This window comes from Lissotriton helveticus, chromosome 9 (genome assembly GCF_964261635.1).
Source record: "Lissotriton helveticus chromosome 9, aLisHel1.1, whole genome shotgun sequence".
Lineage (NCBI taxonomy): Eukaryota > Metazoa > Chordata > Amphibia > Caudata > Salamandridae > Lissotriton > Lissotriton helveticus.
Genome location: NC_136070.1, coordinates 731,516,482 through 731,536,760, shown reverse-complemented (window position 1 = coordinate 731,536,760; position 20,279 = coordinate 731,516,482). Strand labels below are relative to the sequence as shown.

Genomic DNA, 20,279 nt, shown 5'->3' with positions numbered 1-20,279 from the left:
GTATGATTTAAAAATAGTTATACAATGTCACAAATGATTTAGCTTTTTGTGCACTACGTACCGCTGATACACCACTCCTTGATTTAACTCGCCATGATGTCATTTATGTTGTTTTGTTTCCTAAAACTTGCATATGTCTCTAACATGAGCGTATAACTTTTGATAAAACACAATGCATGTTCTTAATGACCACGTTTTTTAACAGAAAACTGTTAAAATGCCACCTGTCATCCCCCCTTTTTCCTTTCTAATCCTCTAGGTGACTATTCAGAACCTACATGGGTAAGACTATTATGTTGTATAGACCCACTATTGTCACAAAATAGTGACAATATACTTTTAACTGTGTGTGTTTATTGTTGTCCTGACGAATGCTCTTAGACCCACGGGCCAAGAGAGCAGAAACATGTTGACGTTTTTTCTGTCCTAATGACCTATGCTAAGGATTCCTAATTATCCCCAGAGCATACCCTTATATTTTAATTAGTGGACCAGCGATTTGAATAAAATACAGTATCGCCTGGAAACTATTTTACTCACTTTTTCAGCTTCAGTGGGGTCACTCAAACTTTCTCTGGACACTGCCACGATAAAACCAGAGATCGCCTCGGGTGAGGCTGGCAAGATACTGAATGCAAAAACCCAATGACTGTTGCCATAACGTTTGTGTGGGGCGGAGAACAACATATACCGCTTCTCGTAAAACACAACGTTTATGAGGGTTTTTCATCATATTTCAATATATCTCTTGGAGTAAGTGGTTACAAGTGTCCTATCCTTTTTGATGAAACTTACCTAGTTATGGGGAACAGATAGGACACCCATTCCTCTTCCCTCATTTTGATGAAATACTCGTATGTCAAATCTCCTCAAAACCCAGAACCATCATAAAAACATAGCCAAGCCGATGTGCCCTATAATCAATAAAAACACCCCTGCTGCCACATCAGGCACGTGTAAATTGGCTAAAAAATCACAGTTACCAAAACTCTTAGACAAGGGACATAAAGAACCTCTTATAGTTCCTCCTGTGATAACGGGTGGGGGTACAGATGAGATGGTCCCTTTAAGTGTGCTGCCTCGTAAGGCCGGACCAGAAACTACAGAAGGGGGGGATGAGAGTGAGTGGGCAGCCGAGGGTTTAAACAACGACAATGTCAATAGCATTAGTCAGCAGGTTCAACCCGAAAGATCGACACCAGTTAGCAAGCTTCCATGCATTGACTTACCCCCGGAATCCCACCCCTTCACGGTGGTAATGATAGGAGTACCTACACAAGATGCAGGAAAGTTTGAAGGTCATCTAGAACTAAAAAACAAGGTTAGTCACTGGTTAACCAGACATAGGCCCACCCCCCCTTTCTAAGTGGACAAATCCTACACGTTAGGAGATTAAACTGGGTGGGACAGAGGAAAAAGAATTATGAAGGTGACTTCATAGACCGGCGGGTGGCAAACCACATTAGCGGTTGGAGGGAAGGTGACCTAGAAAGTAGGATCCAAACAGTAGATCTCAGCTATTTCTATCCCTCGCCCCTCACGGCCCAAAGAAACATACATCGCCAGCACACACACAGACCTAGGTACTATACCCATCATGATAACTTTTCACTGGCCAATGATACCACGCGCCCAAATTACGCGCCCAAATTACGCTTTTGGAAGTGGTCACTATGATTACTACGACACTCAGTATAGGGTACCCACTTACAATCGATTTGACGCTTTCCATCTGCAGGAAGACCTTGAGGGAGTAGATTGACATCATGAAAAGTCCCTAACATCAACAACAGATACCCCCCTAGATTTATGTCTGTATAAAAGAGGGGCTGTGACCCCATGAAAATGTTCTTGTGTTCCTACTTGAATCTACCAGGGGCATGCTGATGCTGGGGCCCAGGGGAAGGCTTGCCACCCTGGGCCCTGCCCAGCCCCTGGATGCCTGGATACCTGGAGTTCCTGCTTGGGTCCTAATAGGAGGGGGCTGCTGCTGGTGGGGCCCAGGAGGGACCGCCATGGAGGCTGTCTCCTTGCTGGAGTGCCCTGTGTGCTGGCCCCTGGGCCCTGCGTTGCCCTCCCTGATGTCCAGGACTTCTTGGAGCCCTTTTGCCCCAGTTGTTTTGTTGGGCTAGGGTTTCTGTGCCCCCAGCGCCTCGTGAGCGCTTTATTTGTATTTTCTGGGCAGAGCGCTGGTGTTTTCCCACTGGGAAGCGCTACTGCCCTTGTGTGCACACTGCGGGTGCCCACCCCGCTCATTAGTATCCTTAACGGGTGCCCACCCCGTTTCTACTTTTGTTTTATACCTCGAGGGTGCCTACCCCTCTCTGTGAAGTCACCACCACGGCCCTCGTGCCGCAAAAAGGAAGTCAGGCACCGTAGTGCCTGACGATGGGAGGGACTTCCGGTTTTTGAAGCAAGTCCCGCCCGCCGCCGCACTGTGATTGGCCGGTGCCCGGCCAGAAAAGGAGACTGCTGCCCCAGAGCCACGAAGGCTCCACATCAAGTCCCGGTCCCGAGATGGGGGACCGGGTGAAGAGCGGGCGAAGCGGGCACATGGTGATGGCGGGGCTCCCATGAGGAGAGAGAGCCCCGCCGAGCGCTCCCGCCGCCCAAGGAAGAGGAATCCTGCCGAGCCGGTGAGAGGGGCCCTCTGTGTTTATTTGTGAAGAGGAAGGCGTCGGGGCACATTGCCGGTGCCCGCCCCTCCACTCCTGCAGGTGCTGTCGTCGCTCCGGCCGACCATTGTTTGGGGGCATCGCAGAGGGTAGAGCGGCCCCGGTTGGCAGCGGGCCGCTCCCCCAGCAGGCAGCATTGTTTCTCGAACCCACGAGGCTCAAAGGGGGCACATTGTTTCTCGAGCCCACGAGGCTCCACGCGCATGGGGGGCATTTTAGAGGGTAGAGTAGCCCCGGTTGGCAGCGGGCCGCTTCCACGTTCCCCGAGCCCAGATGGCTCCCATGAGGCCCCATTATTTCCGGGTGATGTCGACCGCACCAGCTTGCTCCGATGCGGCTTGAAGAGAACGAATTCGACTAACAAGTGAAGGGAACTGCCACAGATGGCGAAATTGATTTACTGCCACCCCTTTCGTAAATAAAGCCAGACGACTTCCTCAAAAGCCACAGTTAAACTGCTTTTGAACACTAAACTTGCTGAATACAACCCGTCGTTCCAGTGCCCCATTCAGGAAAGCCCATATTCCTGTGTACAGCCCACGTGCAGACGCTAACGCCTCCCATTAGCCGATTGAAGTTAGACCTTGACTACTCAGATCCTCTGTTTGGTCCTGATGAGAATCGGACAAAGGGTCCGGTTCGAAACGCGTCGACCTTTATTATTATTTTTTGGTATCCTATGTCAGATAATTGTTTATGCATTGTTGCCCTTGAGTAGAAACGTATATTCAGTATTGAAATTATGGGAACAATTTTGTAATGTGATTTATTGATATATGTTTTGACATAGGCCCAATTTGTTTTTTGTTGTATGTTTTACGTTTTTGGGAGCTTGAAGGTTTTGAATGCTTACATGAAGACGAATTGAGTCAGGTTACAAAAGATGTGGTTATGAATGGTTCTATTCGCTGTGAATTCCTCGTTAATTGTTTGTTCACGTCTGTCTCTAAATTATAGGTGTTACACATATTTATAATTACTATTTGTACTTTGTGTCTTTTTGAAGTTTTTGAAATGAAATAAATGATGACGGATTAAATCCATACATGACTAATCATTTATTGGTTGTTAGCCATTCATAACTGATGGTGTTTAGAGTAGATTTCAGTATTGGCATTTTGTTTTGGTTATCTAAGTATATAGACTCTGCCTTACTGAAGGTGAGTCAAAGCCCTGTTGTGTTTCTTCACCATTATTTTTAAGAGCCTAGAGGGCTCCTGGTGACACATTGTTTTAGAGCCTAGAGGGCTCCAACAATGGCCAAGTGTTTATTTCCAGAGCCAGAGGGCTCAAACACTTTGCACAGTTTTGCTCCTAAGGGCCAGTGAGGGCCTCTGTCGCAGTTTGCTTTCCAGCTGCCCAGCAAGTAGTGGGCAGCTGCACCATTTAGGTTTCCTTCCTAGGGACATGTCTTTGGACTCAGGAGTGAGTCGCACACCTTCGCCCCTACTTTGGCCTTCCCCAGCTGCGCAGCACTTAGTGCCAGCTGCAGCGTTTAGGCCCTGTTCTTGTCCTCAGCTGGCCAGCAAGTAGTGGGCAGCTGCTACGTTTAGGTTTTGGCGCAGTGGCGCAACCTGGACCCTAATGTGATTTATGTGCCATGGTGATTTATGTGCTAATGCTTGGGGTGTTAGGAAATGTACTGTGTGTAGTATGTTTTGCGCACCCTGTGTTCTGATACCTCTAGACATATGTTTATGCTTAGGAGGTTGGTTATACTAGTGAGTTCATGGTTCCCTGCGTGATATATGCCTAAGGTGGTTAGGATTGCGTAGGAGGTACTTACCTTTTACCAGTGGTTTCTGGTTGTGTGCTACATTTGCTATTTGGTTCTACAATTGTTCTATGTTCTAAGTGCTAGTTCTACCAAGTGCTTATTCCTGACAGTGGTCCATGTGGCCCTGTCCTATGTACATAATCCCCTGTAAATTCCACCAGTGCCAGTGGCACAATGTAAATTGTGTGTTTATTATCTAATGTGTTTGGTATAATACAAAGGCTATTTTTATATATAACCTTGCGTGGAGTTCCTTTTGTGGGGGGGCCTGGGATGTTGTTGCTGGGTGCGTGCGCAAATGCTTTACACATTGCCTCCGAGATAAGCCTGACTGCTCGTGCCAAGCTACCAAGGGGGTGAGCAGGGGTTATCTTTGGCGGGTGACTTCCTGGCCCTGACTAGAGTGGTGGTTTCTGCCTGGCTTTGGCGCAAGCCTTAGCCAACCAGAAATCCCCATTTCTAACACTTACCTTCATGATATTGTTTTAGCACATTATGTTTTCACGATTCTGACATGCAACCAGAAATGGCGTAACATAAAATGACGGGACCCCTCTGCAGAAAGTGAAGAGGGGCCTCTGTGTCTCCCGTAGTGAAACTTCAAGAATTGATTTCTATAGTAAATATACTATTGAATTTGGGGGGTGCCATACTGAACCTATATTAAAATCAATAAGCCTTTAAGGATGGACTGTCCTTACACCGTTTTAAAGCCTGCGCACAGTTGAGTATGATTTTTTCTTTTTTTTTTTTAATATATTTTTATTGTTTACAGGCTGGCGAGGAATAAGTACATTAAAGCATAAATACATAGATTAACGTACATAAATGTTATCATATAAAGCATACACTAAAACAAGTGAATCATGAGGTGTTATTGGAAAAAGATAAAAAGAAAAGAGGAGGATAAGCAAACAAGAAAATAGTTGCGATTTCTTTTCAACAGTAATACAAATTATATTGTCCAACCAATTTCCTTCCCCCTCCCCTCGTCACTAAATCCAAAAGAAAATAGAGTATAACATCATCGTTCTACAAAAGTTCCCCAATTTTTTTCATGCTTTTTCAATGTACATGTGCCCCTGATGTTTGCTAGAGCTAATTCCATTGAGTGTATCTCAGTTACCAATGCCCACCAGTCCCAAACCTTAGGTGTTTCTGAGCTAGTCCAAGCTCTGGCCAGAGTTAGCTTAGTACAAGACATAAGTATCGTGACCAGAGCAGCCTGCGGGAAAGAGACAGGGTAGGTGTCTAGCAGAACAGAGGTAGCCGTAAACGTAGGCAGCTGAATCTGTTTCAATTTCAAAACATTTTCAATATCACGCCAGAAAGTCTTGAGGTTCGGACAAGAAAATAAAATATGTACCAGATCAGCTGCTTCAGTAGAGCATTTGGGGCATTTTGTGCGATCACTGTAGATGTTATTAGAGGACCATTTGGAGATTCTTTCCGGGGTGTAATATAGCATACAGGTTGTTCTGAATTGTTGTAATCTTAGACTAGATGACCGTACTCGTTTATTAATGTTTGTGAAGGAGTTCTCTATCTGTTTAGATGTTATATTTGAGCCCAATATTCTGCTCCATTTATCGGCCAACTTGATACAGTCATTTGATTTAAATCCAGCAAGAAGCCTGTATGCTTCGCTTATTGTAGACTTGTTTTTGGATGAATATAAACAGGTCCAAATATCACATTCAGTAACCTCCAGTATTTGTTTTTTGTTGATCAAATAGTCATGTATCTGTAGATATTTGTACCTCATGTTTTCAGGTAGGTCATTTAGTAATTTAAGGGTATTGAAATCTAAAAATCCTTGTATGCCATATAGGTCCCCTAAAACAGCAATTCCTGATCTAAGCCAACACCGTGTAGTACTATCATTAAAAATGTTTGGAAGGCCCGGATTACCCCATAACGGAAGCTTAGAGTGAAAAAAGCTAGTATTACAAAAAGAAAGTATATTGCCCCAAATCTTTGTTAAGTCTCTTGCAGTCTTAAATCTAACCCTTTTATAGTAGTTAGGATCATTAGTTCTAAACAAAAACATATTCGAATCAGATTTTAACATAAAGGAGTGGAAGAACAAAGCCCTTCTTTCATTAAGTAAAGAGCGGAGGCGGATAACAAAAGCGGACCAAAAATACAGTTTGAGATCAGGAAAATTAAGCCCACCTTGATTCGTGCTGTTTTTCATAAAGGCCAATGATCTTCTTGCTTTTTTATACCCCCAGATAACACTGCTAAATACTCCATCAAGTTTCTTTAAAAATTGGTTATTTAGCGCTAGTGGTATGGATCGGAATAAGTACACATATTTGGGCAATACCTTCATCTTGATTAAATTAATTCTACCGATTAAATTCAGAGGTTGTCTATGCCATTTTTTTAATAGTAAGCTGGTAGATTTAGTTAGTTCGTTGTAGTTTATATTGTTAATTTCTTGTAATTTGGCCGTTATTTTGACACCAAGATAAGTAGCAGTGTGGCAGATCTCAGGCACGACCACAGCTGGAGTGTAGTTAGCTATTACTTGCGTTTTTTGTAAATTTAATTTGTAGCCCGCCACCTTCCCATATTTACCGGCTTCTAATGCTATTCCCTTTAGTGCTTCGACGACATCTTCTGTATAAATCGCGATGTCGTCGGCATATGCAGTTATTTTTAACTCTTGCGGTCCCGATCTAAAAGGTGCAATCTGAGTTTGAGATTGAAGGGCAAACAGAAAAGGCTCCAATGAGAGGGCAAATAAAAGAGGTGACAGGGGGCAACCCTGACGAGTACCTCGTTGAATCAAAAAATCTGAGGATGCCAGCCCCCCATAACTGGTATAAGCTACTGGATTATCGTACAATGCTTGTATACTCCGCAAAAATTGTCCCCCAAACCCTATTTTAGACAGTGCGCACCAGAGAAAATCCCACCCCACTCGGTCGAAAGCTTTTTCAGCATCTAATAAAATCATACCGAGTGGGGTGGATTCAGTCTCTGCTACATCGAATGCTGTAATAGCGATATTGACATGTATGGTAGTATCTCTCCCAGTTATGAAGCCATGTTGTTGTGGGTTGATGATCTGGGGCATAATAGGAGCTAATCTTAGTGCTAAAATTTTAGCAAAGATTTTTGCGTCTGTATTTATTAAAGAGATAGGGCGATATGACCCTCTCTCTCTTCTTTTGGTTTGTCTTTCTTCAAAAAAAATATTATTTTTGCCCTATTCCAGGACTTAGGTGTTTTTCCATCTGAGCCTACAGATTGGATAACTTTCAGCAATAATTGTTCAAGTTCTTTTTGACATAATTTGTATATTTCTAAGGGTATCGTGTCTTCCCCCGCCGCTTTTCCTACGGGTAATAGAGCTATCGCTTGATGTAGTTCAGCCGTTGTTATATCATCAGACAATGAGTCTATCTCTGAGCTGTTCTGAGTATCCACAGTATGGTCTTCAATATATTTGTGTATGTCATCTAAATTAGACTCTGCTTCTGGGGTATATAAAGTTCTGTAAAAATCGGCGAATTGTTCTAAGATATCTTGTGGTTGGGTATAGATTTTATTGCCAGCCCCCCGTATATTTGTAATTATAGAATTAGCTCTGTCCTCTGCGGTTTTGTAAGCCAAAATTTTCCCAATTTTGTCCCCCCCCCTCATATTGTGTTATTTTAAATTTGTGTAAGCTATTTGTACTTTTCTGTATACATTTTGTCTTAGTTTTATTTTTAAGTGAGCAAAGATTGAGGCCAATTTCTATGCTCGTTGTTAGGTTAGACCGGAGTGCTGATGATAGTAGTTCTTCTTGGGCGGTTATTTTTGACATCAATAAATCATTATTTTTCTTATGTTCTAAATTTTGTCTGATCACATACGCCTGAGTAAAACCCCTGATGCTTGCCTTACAGGCATCCCATAGCATAGCAGGTGAAGCTGAGTTGGTATTTATGTCTATAAATTCAATAAGGTGTAATTTTAGTTGCGTCGTATAACATGTGTCTGAAATCAAATGTCTAGGAAAAGAAAATGGTCTGGGAGTAGTTCTAATTTTTGTTGTTTTAAATATCAATATTATAGCATTGTGATCAGAAGAGATTCGAGGGCATAGAACCATAGAGCTATTTTTCAGTAGGTTGTTGCTTATTAATGCCATGTCTAGCCTTGAGCATAATTTGTGAGGTGCGGAATAGTTAGTTTTTCCCCCTTTTATTAGCGTATAAATGTCGCCAAGCGTTTTTAATGTTGTGTACGCGGCATAGGTCAAGAATAGCTGACCTGCTTTTGTGCATCCTATGATGGCTACCAGTTCTGGTTGTGTCTATTCTGTAATCCATAATACAATTAAAATCCCCCATGACAATGAGTTCTCCCTCCCAATCCAAAAGTTTAATATTCAATTGGTCAAAAAGAGTAGGCTCATCTGTATTACAACCGTAAACCACATATAGAACATACTTAACATTCCCATAGCTTATCTGCGCTATTGCCCATCTGCCATCCTTACCACAAGAAGTTTGTATTGTTTCGGCCCTAAATCGTCTATCCTTGAGAATAGCAACACCTCTTATAGATTGTCCAAATGTGGAGCGAACTATAATATCATACCCCAAATGATTAAGTAGTTTTGTATCCTTCCCCGCAATGTGTGTTTCAGATAACAAAACAACATGGGGGTTATGCATTTTCAATTCTTCTTTTATCAAGCACCTTTTGTCTTACTATTTAGCCCTGCTACATTCCAGGCTAAGCATTTTATTTCATACATCTAAAAAGTAAAAGAAAGAAAAAGATAGGAGCCTTAAATTTTGAGCTTATCTCAGATTGTCCAAAATAATGTTCATGATATCCACATATCCTCATCCATTGCCTACTTCTAGTACTATTAATATACAAAAAAGTTCTAATTTCATTGTATAAATCCACCCCCCTCAGCCTGTAAGCGAGTTTTCTTGGTTTTTCCCTCCCCCCCCTCAACCACCCATTGTGCGGGGAAGAGCCGTCCCTCTGCATCTGCTGCCGCTGGAAGGGCAGCTTACGTGGCAGGTCGCCCTGAGAGGTCCCCACCCTCCCTTTACTTATTCTTTTAGCAGTTTATCGACAGGTGCATAAAAGATCACCCAAGCTTTTTACTAGTGTATAATGGTGTATATATCTTAAAGCTAAAGAAAAGATTAAACAAACCCCCCATATAGCCAATGTTGCTTGGTAATAGAGATTTCTAGTAAAGGTTAGTCTATCAGTGAAACCAGTGTATTGAATTAAACTAATTCTTAGTCTTGTTCTTGCCCCTGCCAATATCAGCTAAGTAAGCTTCTGCTTCTTTTACATCAGTAAAGAAATGAGTGCGTCCATCTTTGATAACCTTGAGGCGTGCTGGTTCTTGAAGAAACGCCTGACCTCCGCTAGATTTAATTGGGTCTATTAATTTACGTAGCATCCATCGTCTGTCCATTGTTTCTTTACTGAGGTCAGAGCGAGCAAATATTGAAAGCTCTCCAATGGCTACAGGGGTGTTAGGGCGAGCTCTCTGCCAAATAGCCTGGCGTAGTAGAAAGTTTCCGAAAAAGATTAGAAAGGGGCGTGGGAATTGATTCTCCCTGTTTCTCTGTATCAAAGGGAGGCGATGAGCTCGCTGGATTTGTGAATCCCAGTCCCAGTCAGCTAAGTCAGGGAAGGCTTTTTGAAACAGACCCACTAGGTAAGCCCTCGGGTCAGATCCTTCTGTGCCCTCCGGTATGGCAAAAATTCTTAGATTTGATCGTCTCTGACGATTCTCCAAATCTTCAATCTTTTGTTGGAGTGTAGCAAGCTGAGTCTCATGCTTGTCAGATGCAGATGTTGTTTTTGTGCTTGTTTCTTCCAGCAAAACCACCCGTTGTTGCAATTCCACAATGTCTTGTGAGAACCCCCCAAATTTAGTGGTAAGTTCTTGTAAGGATGATTGTACTTTACTATTGTCCTCCCTCAACTGTAAATAATGTTCCTGTGCTTCCGCCCGTTGATTGCCCAATAGTTGTAATATTATGTCTAGTGAAGAGGGATCGGCAGACTCTTGGCTTTGAGTTAGTCTTTCCTTAGAGATATTTATGTGTTTGTTTGTCTCCGGACTAGTATAAGGAGGTGAAGATTCGAGAGGGGGGGCTCCCAGAGAAGGGGGAGTGACGATAGTCGCTGTTGCTGCGATAGAAGTTGCATGAGATTGTAACATATCAGCTTCTTTTATAGGTGATTCTGCAGTAGACTCATACGTCATCAATGGTGCTTGATCGGGCAATCTGTCCGATGGTATATTAGGTATATTAGGTGGTGGATTGAGTGAAGTATTTAAGAAGCAGCTATCTAGATTAGTAAAGCTTGCGGTGTTAGGCAAGGTTTCTTTGCTAGATATGGGTTCTGTGGGGCTTGCCCCTGACAGTCTCTGTGTCATATTTTTAACTAACCCTTTTGCTTCAATCCACCTTCTTAGTGGACTTTGGTTCTGTAAAGCCTTTATCGATATTTGACTGTTGCCTGCCATGAATTTGTTTAATGAAGCACCACCCTTGCCACATTTCTTTGCTCTAGGTTTATTTTTCTGTTTTCGCCCTTTTTTAGCACGTATTTTTGCTGCATTGCTTAAACAATCATCCTTTTCTCCCTTCTCTCCCAATTCATCCTCTGTTTCTGCATCAATGTCTTCGAAAGAGCCTTGCTCTGTCTGGTCAGTGAGCTCCACCACTAGCCCATCAGCCTCCGCCACAGCCATTAGGACTATAGTGTCTGATTCAATGAGGTGGGTTTGGCCCATTATATCAGTGGAGAAGATCTGGTTTTCTGTGTTCAAATTAGGGCATGGCCTGTCTGGCATTTCGGCCTCTTCAGAAACAGTTAGTTCCCTAATCATTGGCTGCTCAGAGTTTTTGGTAACCCCTTCAGAGATCATAGGCGTCGTAGAAATATTGCCATTCTGCCCCCCAACATTAGCTGCAGCATTCACTTTTCCGGTCGCTGAGGCTTGAGTTACACTTGTTAGATCGTCCCCCGCAGCCCCCCCTCTTGCTGCCATTAGCTTAGTTTTGGCTATGATCTTAACAGCGCTCTGGCCAGATTTCTTAGAAAGCGCACTTGGGGGTAAGATAGGAGATCTCTGTACCTGTTTTTCGAAGTCCCCGTTCTCCTGTTGCTGGCCTCCCGGCGTTTCAGGGGCTGTTGTAGTCTCTTCAGAAAAAATGGATTTTAACGTCTCATTTTTTCTCTCCGCTCCTCCTTTAACGGCGGCAAATGCATTCTCCCGTGAAGTATTCCCTGAGGTAGCCGAAGTCGCTAGGGCCACGGGTGAAGTTACTGTTGCCGGAGATGTTGCCAGCGGCATTTGTGTTGTATTTTGTAGCACTTGTGTGGCCGGAGGCGGGAGAGGTGCCGCAGTTCCCGCTGGATGCCTGCTGTTTCGCGTGGTATACACCCGTTACAACGGATCTTTTACTCCGCACTACCATTACAACGCGACCATTACTCCGCATACCATTACAACGCATTGCGCTGGGGGGCGCTCTAGGATAGGGAATAAGTATAATTTACTATCCAACACCTTCCCTAGGGTCCACGGGGACTGGAGTTAGAATAGTAAATTATACTTACCACTATCCAGCGCCCCAAGGCGCTATGCGTTGTAACGGTATGCGGAGTAAAAGTCGCGTTGTAATGGTCTGCGGAGTAATAGTATGCGTTATAACGTCATACATCCGTTTCGCGTAGTCCGTGGAGGTCTTTTCGAAGACATTCCCTTCAGCCACCAGGTGTGTGTAGTTCGAAGATTGAGGCCAGACCAACCGAACCCGGATTTCCTAAACAGACCGTGAATCGTCTGTCGGAAGAGTTCAACTGTGGCGGTGAAGTGGAACATCGGTAATGTGCCTCATGCAATCACCATCCAGGCAGCGTTTGCAAATGATTCTCTTTTCACCGGGTAATGCCCGTTCCCTTTTCTACATGCAAACGTGCCAATTTCAGGTTTGCTGTCGCATCGTTAATACAGCAGCGGGTTGCTCCGTAAAGGGTAGGGAGAGGAACCTCTAGGCGAGCTGCTCAGTGCAGGTCCTCACTCCGCCATCTTAGGAGTATGATTTTTTCATAGTAATGGGCGAGCCAAAGGGTACAACATATCCTTGGAAGATTTGGAAAAGATGATGTGTATAAATGACACATCTAAACAATTTTCAGCCTACTGTTGTATTTACCAATGGCGATGTATTTGAATTCGGATGTCAAACGATACTGGCAAAATGTGACTGAGAATGATGTACCATTTGGACCAGTTCTTTTTAGATCGGTTCCTCAAATTGTGTAGGAGCGTTCTCTGTGAGCTGCAGATCAAATCACACAGGCCTTTGTCATATTCTTTTGCCTTCTTTCACGACTGCAGTACAAGGTGGCCTGCTAGATCAGACGACCACCTGAATGGCACAGCACTCTACATGATCTGGGCAATGAATATAATTCAAGTTTCACTCCTGTGGGCTTGCAGGCATTGCATCCGAACCCAAATCGCTGGCATTTTATATGCCTATGCCAACCTTTCAACTGGGAGACCAGCTTTGGTTTGCAGGACCCTGGCAAGGAGCGGAGATGGTCTACCACTGACCAGGTCTTTAAAGGGGCAGGTGTTGAAACTGAAAGAACAATTGAAATCGTGCCTGGGAGTCTAGATTTCGAGAAGATCATTTTAGAAAAGATACAGGGATGCTGAACATAATGACTGGAACCCACAGGTATTTAAACTTAATACACTTTCCCGAGTCTTCCTTCCCATGTAGTCTATTCGTCCCAAAAGTCCCCTTCTCCTGCTCTCCCAGCTTATACATACACATTAGTTAACTCTAGGTGGTGCACATGATCTGTCCAGCAAGTACAAAATGCAAAGGAATAGACGGGTGCATCTTACTTTCCATGATGTTGGTTTGAGATTAGGACTGCGATCCCGGCTGACCCAAGAGCATTTCATTCTGGTGAAAAAATCACACGAGCTGCAGGCTTTCTTACTGGAGATCCCTGGATAAAGGAAAAAGAAGAATCGAAGTTACCTGTCACTAAAGATATGCTGAGCTCATATGTGAAGGCTGGAATCAAAGTGAACACATGGATAGCCTTTCATTTATTGCATGTGCTGTCAAACTTTCCGACTCCTTTATTCTCCGGTTAGCACAGAAGCGACACTGTTTAGTTGCATGACAACCAGAGGCAAAAGGTGCACAACACCCAGATGCAAAGGACAGGGCGAAATAGTATTTGAAACGACAGTTACCATGTTTGAAATGAAGAAGTTCTCGGATCTCTTCCTCGTCGCATGGATGGATATATTCAAACAGACTTTGTCCGATCATGTCGACCTGCATGAAACAAAACCAGAAATCCAGGAGTTCAATTGTAAGTATTTATCATTCTGGAATCTGATCGGGTCGGACTAATTGTTGCTGACTGCTCAAGCCAAAAATGGCGACTTTCCCAAGCAGTGCCATATTGCGCTGCCCATTTTCACAACAGTGATATTGGGAACAAGCAAGGTGCAAAGAGAAAGAAAGAGGGTAGATCTTGCTGATATTGGGGTGTCTAAATTTCTGAACTGGTCTTGGGCTATTCGGGAAAAACGGGTGGGTTTCTTGAGCTAAATGAGTTATTTTATTATGGCTGGGTAGAGTTTTTAAGGCGTTTGCTTGCCTTGTTTCTTATATATAAAACGTCTTGTGATTGTAATATATTTAATCTCCTCTTATTAATTGGTTTTAATGTAATTTTTGCTATTTATATTTTTACTGTCAATCTTTTACCTGACAGTTTTAAGATGAATTCCGAGTTTTGTACAGTCTTTTGTAATTTTTCCTGTCTTTTATGATGAACAATCGAAATAAAGACTTCTTTGAATTGAATTGAAAGAGGGTAGGAGAACTAGGGTGGCTCCGCAGGTACGAAAAAAGACCAAAGACCAGCACAGTCACCTACAGGAGCACTGTTAGGAGCCAAGCAATATATCTGTAGCGATAGCAATGCATATGCAATGATAACAAATGCAGGCCTTTGCTATCATAGTGCAAGTGGACCTTGGTGGGCAGCCATTAATGCCTGGGAAGAGATCACAGTCAGCCAGCAAGGTCTTAAAAAAACCTAAGGTGCTATCAAAAACATTGGGAGGGCCCGAATAGTGTTGGGAAACACACAATGCAAGGATCTGCTCCATGATGCAAGGGAAAAAAATAATCGTGCTTAGAGTTGAAAATGGGACAATTTATTGCTGAGGCAGTGGTACTCGAGAACATGAGTCAAACACTCATATTAAATGTGAACTACTGGCATCAGGAGGTAAGCATAAATTAACGCTAACTCAACCCTGCAAGGTAGGGTGATACAGCTGAGGGGGCATATTGGCATAATGGAGACACTCACAAATAGTTACCTCCGAGCGAAAGTAGAACTGAAATATTATGAACAGGGCAAGAAGGCTTGGAGCCTTTTGGCTAGCAAACCGATGGCAAAGCAAGCACAGAGATTTATGGACACAATGAAAACTGCTAATGGTAAGCAAAGGTCAGGAGGATGAGAAATTAGAATGTGTTACACAGTTCTAACAAATGGTATATATTGCTGAACCTACTCAAGAGTTGGAAAGGCAGGACGATCAATCATATGTCACAATACAAGTCTAGTGGATGAGAGAGAACAACCTAGATGCCTTGATTGCCAAACAGGTGTTTCTACCCATATAAACCATAAGCCAACAGGTATCCTGTAGGGTCAGACATAACATTTGTTTCTCACCTGTTGAGGAAACTAACGGGAGTGATGAATGATATCCCTGAACCCTCTGACAATTTCCAAGTCCGAAACTTTGATATTTACCTTATTAATCAAACGAACTAAAGATCCTACCTTAAGCATATTCTGCAAGCTGATCTCGCCCATTAACTTAGATGTTAAATCTTAATGAAATGTTTTCTGGAGGGAAAGGGGTGGCAGCAATCAGCTAATTTGATACTATCGGGCTTTACTTCTCCAATACCTCTTAAAATGGTTGCAACTTAGAATTCACAAAGTGTGTTGTTTTATTGACAACAAGGTCTTAGGCCTCTTTCTTTGTCAAAGTTGCCCTAATTCTAAAGAGCTATGGAGTAACAGACAGTATATGCGTCTGGTAACCCTTGCAATATTACCTGTCTAGGGTGAACCGGGTGTTACAAGGAGACTGACTATGTACCCCTTGCTTTGCTATGAGTTTTAGAATAGTGACTTCTCACAGGGCTTCACCTCTTGTGAGTAATAGCCCCTTTCCACAACCACAATGGTAATAAATAGCCATTCCATTATCAAGCTTTATTTCGATCATTGTAGACCATAAAAGCAAAAAATAAAATACACACATCATTAAATTTGAACAATAAAAACATCAAACAACGTTACAGAATATAGCCATGTGCAGTGAATTGAGCAAATTTCCTAGCAATTAAGAGATGTTAAAGTTTAAGAGAGCGGTTAAAACAATGATTTCATGAATTGATGAGATCAAAACAGTAGGAAATGGAAGATGAACATTTAACAAGTGCGGGGGGAGTTTAAAAACTTGTGGCGCCTATGCCACATAGAGTTAAGGAAACGTGACACAGCGAAAACAATCGGGGGATGAGTGTCAGTTCTCAAAACTCTAAATAAATAGCATATTACACTCTGCACATCTGCATACGAATACATATACCTATATCTATGTATACCAACACATAAATATTAACTGAAAAAAAACGAAGGTTACAGGGACGTTAAAAGTTAGGCTTAGATTTCACTCGTACAAAACCACTGAAATTCAGCAGTGATAGTTACCTGAACTAACTATAACTTACACCACTGCAGTGCACTGCTTATTAATTCCCATATTGCATCTCTGATGACATTGTCAGTGATATAACTGATGGCATCTCAAATGACATCACTGATGACATCATAGAGTGAGTGTGGGTGTTTTCTAAGAGTTCATGACTGTAAAGAAAATATACTGACCTACTACAAAAGTTAAATTAGTGTACCAGGTGCACTACTACGGACGGATACTGCTTCTTACATATGTAATATGAGTGACTGTGTGACTGTATGTATCCTTGTGTGTATGGGTGTGTGAGTGTCTATATGGGTATATAAGTAGGTGAGTAGCTGTGTGCGTGAATGAGTTGCTGTGTGAGTGAATGAGTTGCTGTGTGAGTGGTTGTATTGGTGTGTGGGTATGGCAGTGGCTGTATGGGTGAATGAGTGACAGTGTGAGTGGCTATATGGGTGGGTAAGATGGTGTGTAAGTGGCTGTAAGGGTAAGTGAGTGGGTGTCTGCATGGGTGTATGAGTAAGAGGCAGGGTGTGTAAGTGGCTGCATGAGTGAATAAATGACTGTTTAGTTAAGTGAGTTGATGTGTGAGTGGCTGTATTAGAGAGTGAGAGTCTGTGTGAATGGTATATAGGTGAGTGAGTGGATGTGTGAGTGCTGCATGAATGTGTAAATTGGTATTGTGTGGGCGTGTGAGTGAGTGTGTGAATGCTTGTATGCGTAAGTGAGTTACTGTGTTGAGAGGCTGCATGGGCAAGTGAGTGGGTGTATCAGTGACTATGTAGGTAAATGAGCGAGTGTGTAAGTAGCTGGATGGATCAGTGTGTGGGTATGTGACTGGCTTTATGGGTGAGTGACAGGTTGTATGAGTGGCTGTATGGGTGTCTGAATGTTTGTGTGAGTGGCTGTATGAGTGAGTGAGTGGGTGTGTGAGCAGCTCTGTGGAGGAGTGAGCGAGTGTGTGAGTATAGTTATGGATCTGTGAATGGGTATGTGAGTGGTTGCTCAGGTGTGTGAGTGGGTGTGTGAGAGTCTGTATGGGGTGTGAGTTGGAGTGTGAGTGGTTCCGTGGATGATGTCATCAGTGATGTAATTTGAGATGTCATCAGTGATGTCACTGACCATGTCATCAGTGATGTAATATGGGAGGTCATAAGCAAGCATTGCAGGGCGTAAGTTATAGTTAGCTCAGGTAACTATAACTGCTGAATTGGTTTTGTACATGTAAAATCTGAGCCTAACTGTAGAGTCCCTGTAACATTTGGGTTTTTAAGTGAATCTATAAGGGTCTTTAACTAGTAGTCACGTTTTCAGAATGGTGGAGAAAGGGGGTGGGGCATCAGACCAGCTCTCAGAAATCCTTCTGTGTCTGTATTACTGGAGGTAACAGGAGGGCTTCTGGGCCCCCTAGGACCCTCAGTATCCAAGGGGACCAAATTCCCCAACCAGCTCTACACCATGAGGCGCATTTGCAGAGGGGTAGGGAAAGGGAGCATGGCATCTGAAGACCTCTCAGCAATCCCACTGTGGGACTTACTGGAGGCTACAGGAGAGTGTGCTGGCCCACAAGGTCCCTCTGCAGCTGAGGGGACTTAATCCCTCAACCAGCAGTGTGCCAGGAGGCACGATTGCAGAGTGGTGGAGAAAGAAGGTGGGGCTTCGTGTTACTTTCGGGTCATTTATTTTGTTTCTTTTTTAGGGGAGGGGGCCACATGACGCCCCATCCCTGGGCCGATTTTGGCCCAGGGACCCCATCCCCCAGGGCCCGGCCTTTTTTAAAACATTATTTTTATTAACTTAAAGCGAGGGGGGCCGAGCGGCCCTGGGGCCCAGATCCCCAGAGGCCCACCCCTTTTTTTTAATACATTTAAAGGGTGGGGACCCCCTAAGAGGCCTAAGGGGTCAGGGTATTTTTTTACCCTACCCCCTTTTCTTTAAAAACATTTTTTTCTGTGACTTAGTCACAAGAGGGCTGCCAACACTTCCTGGTTTGAAGTGTTGGCAGCCAAACAGATCTCAGCACGAGATCCGGAGGGGTCGCGGATGCTCAGTCTCCCTATACATACAATTGGAAATTTCTGTAAAAAACTCCACAACTACTGAATGGATCTGCACCATTGAACAAAAAGCTCTGTTTCTGGACCAACAGCTACCTTTTTGCCGATGTGATGCAATTCCATTCAGAAGTTCCGGATTAGCTGTGTCTAAAGTTTCTATGGAAATTAGCATGGGGAAAACGTGTTTTGGGACCCCCCTCTTTCTCGGCCCCTGCTTGATGGACCACCCTGAAATTTTCAAGACAGCAGTTGAAGTGAGTGGCAAACTAGTTCTGAAAATATAAGGAGGATTTGTTAAACAAAGTGAAAGTTATTGGAAAATGAAAAAACGTTCTTACTATAGAAACTAAATCCTAACTATAACTACTTACTGAAAGGTAGGAAAAAACGACTTACTTGTAGCCATCTGTTAATAGAGTGAGATGCTGTAGATTTATGTGCTCTGCATACTCCTGCCATATAGTGTTGGGCCCGGACGTCTGCAAGTTGTTTTCTTCAAAGAAGTTGGAGTCACACGCTCCACATTTAATTGTTTTCCCCATGAAAGGGCAAATGGTGTTCGTGGAGTGATGTACGTTATAGAGAGATAGTACTGATGGAAAGGTATAAGCTGAATACATGTAAACATCAGGTGTCCCTGCTGTCCTTTGGGGCGAAGGAGGGTGCATGTCAATCTACAACTCTACAACCTACGAACAGATGGCTATAGGTAAGTAGCTTTTTCCTTTCATAGCATATGTGGTTGTAGATACACATGCTCTTCATGAATTGTAAAGCAGTCCGTCATGAAAGTGGTGGCTAGATAGAAAATGATATAGATGTATGAAACAATGTATTTCTAACTTCTTGGCTTACTGGTGCCGGCTGACAAGAAGGCATTTCTATCCATAATGTTTAGGTACAGTGTATGATTTAGACCAAGTAGCAGCTTTATAACTATCCCTTATAGGGATATTTCCTATGAAAGCCAGTATGTCTCCTTTCCTATGTGTAGAGTGCACCCTTTGAAGCTCAGGTAATGTTTGTTTTCCTTTCTGGTAACAGGCTTGGATACATTTAACTATCCTTCTAGCAACATTTGCTTTGGAAATTGGAGGTAATTTAAAAGGTTTAGCAAAAGCAACTAAAAGCTGATAAGATTTTCCAAAGACTTTCGTTTAGTCAATGTAGAACACTCACTCTCTTTTTACACCTAGGGCAGCGTTTCCCAAACTGTGGATCGCGACCCATTGTTTAACGAGAAATAAATAAAGATACTTCTATGTTATGTATTTATCTTGTCACATTTGCTTTTCTTCAAAGACAGAGGTCAAATATGACTAATTGCTGCTTATATTTTGGAAACAGGATTGATGTTTATTTTTCTTTCTCTGACTCTAAAGTGAGAGGAGTTTTTTTAGCGAACTAAGAGTCAATCTTGCTGAGGTAAAGGGAGTATGAAAGGAAAGCCTGTTGGATGTTATTGTTTAACACACAACACAATTTAAATACCTGTATATTAACTGTATGCATAGGTCGGAATATATCAGCAGTTAGGCAAAAATTATTCACAATATTTTGGGAATTCTCAAGTTTGATGGAAACAAAGATTTTAATATGATCAAAACAAATCAAGATATTTTTTACTTGGTGATTCACAAATGATAAATATTCACTGAAATCCAATTTCCAAACATTATAATTTGTGTACTATATAGTTTTAGCATTAAAACGGTATGAGAGAGTGCTCTGGCAGGCAGGCAGGCAAAACACTTTTATTCGAATATTTAAAATCATAAAAAGACACAGGTACAAACAATTCATATCATATATACAATAGACATTAAGCATTAAAAATTTTAAATCCTATAAATTCATCTAATACAGGGGAACAAATCATAAAATTACACATAAAATCTCCATATAAAAAGGAAAAGATCAGACAAGGATATTCTGGGCACATA

At 42.7% G+C, this 20,279-nt stretch overlaps 1 protein-coding gene and 1 long non-coding RNA gene across 2 annotated transcripts in view; one reads left to right on the top strand and one right to left on the bottom strand.

Annotated features, from left to right (window-relative positions):
- LOC144781829 (endothelial PAS domain-containing protein 1-like) overlaps positions 1-20,279 on the bottom strand; it is a 743,918-nt gene that overhangs the window by 344,344 nt on the left and 379,295 nt on the right. The window contains exons 4-5 of the mRNA XM_078660855.1: positions 13,727-13,811; positions 13,367-13,473 (exon numbers count right to left, since the gene is read on the bottom strand). Coding sequence (XP_078516981.1) covers positions 13,367-13,473; positions 13,727-13,811 — 192 coding nt within the window. The remainder of the gene's footprint in view (positions 1-13,366; positions 13,474-13,726; positions 13,812-20,279) is intronic.
- LOC144781830 (uncharacterized) overlaps positions 1-20,279 on the top strand; it is a 440,263-nt gene that overhangs the window by 248,202 nt on the left and 171,782 nt on the right. The window lies entirely within an intron of this gene.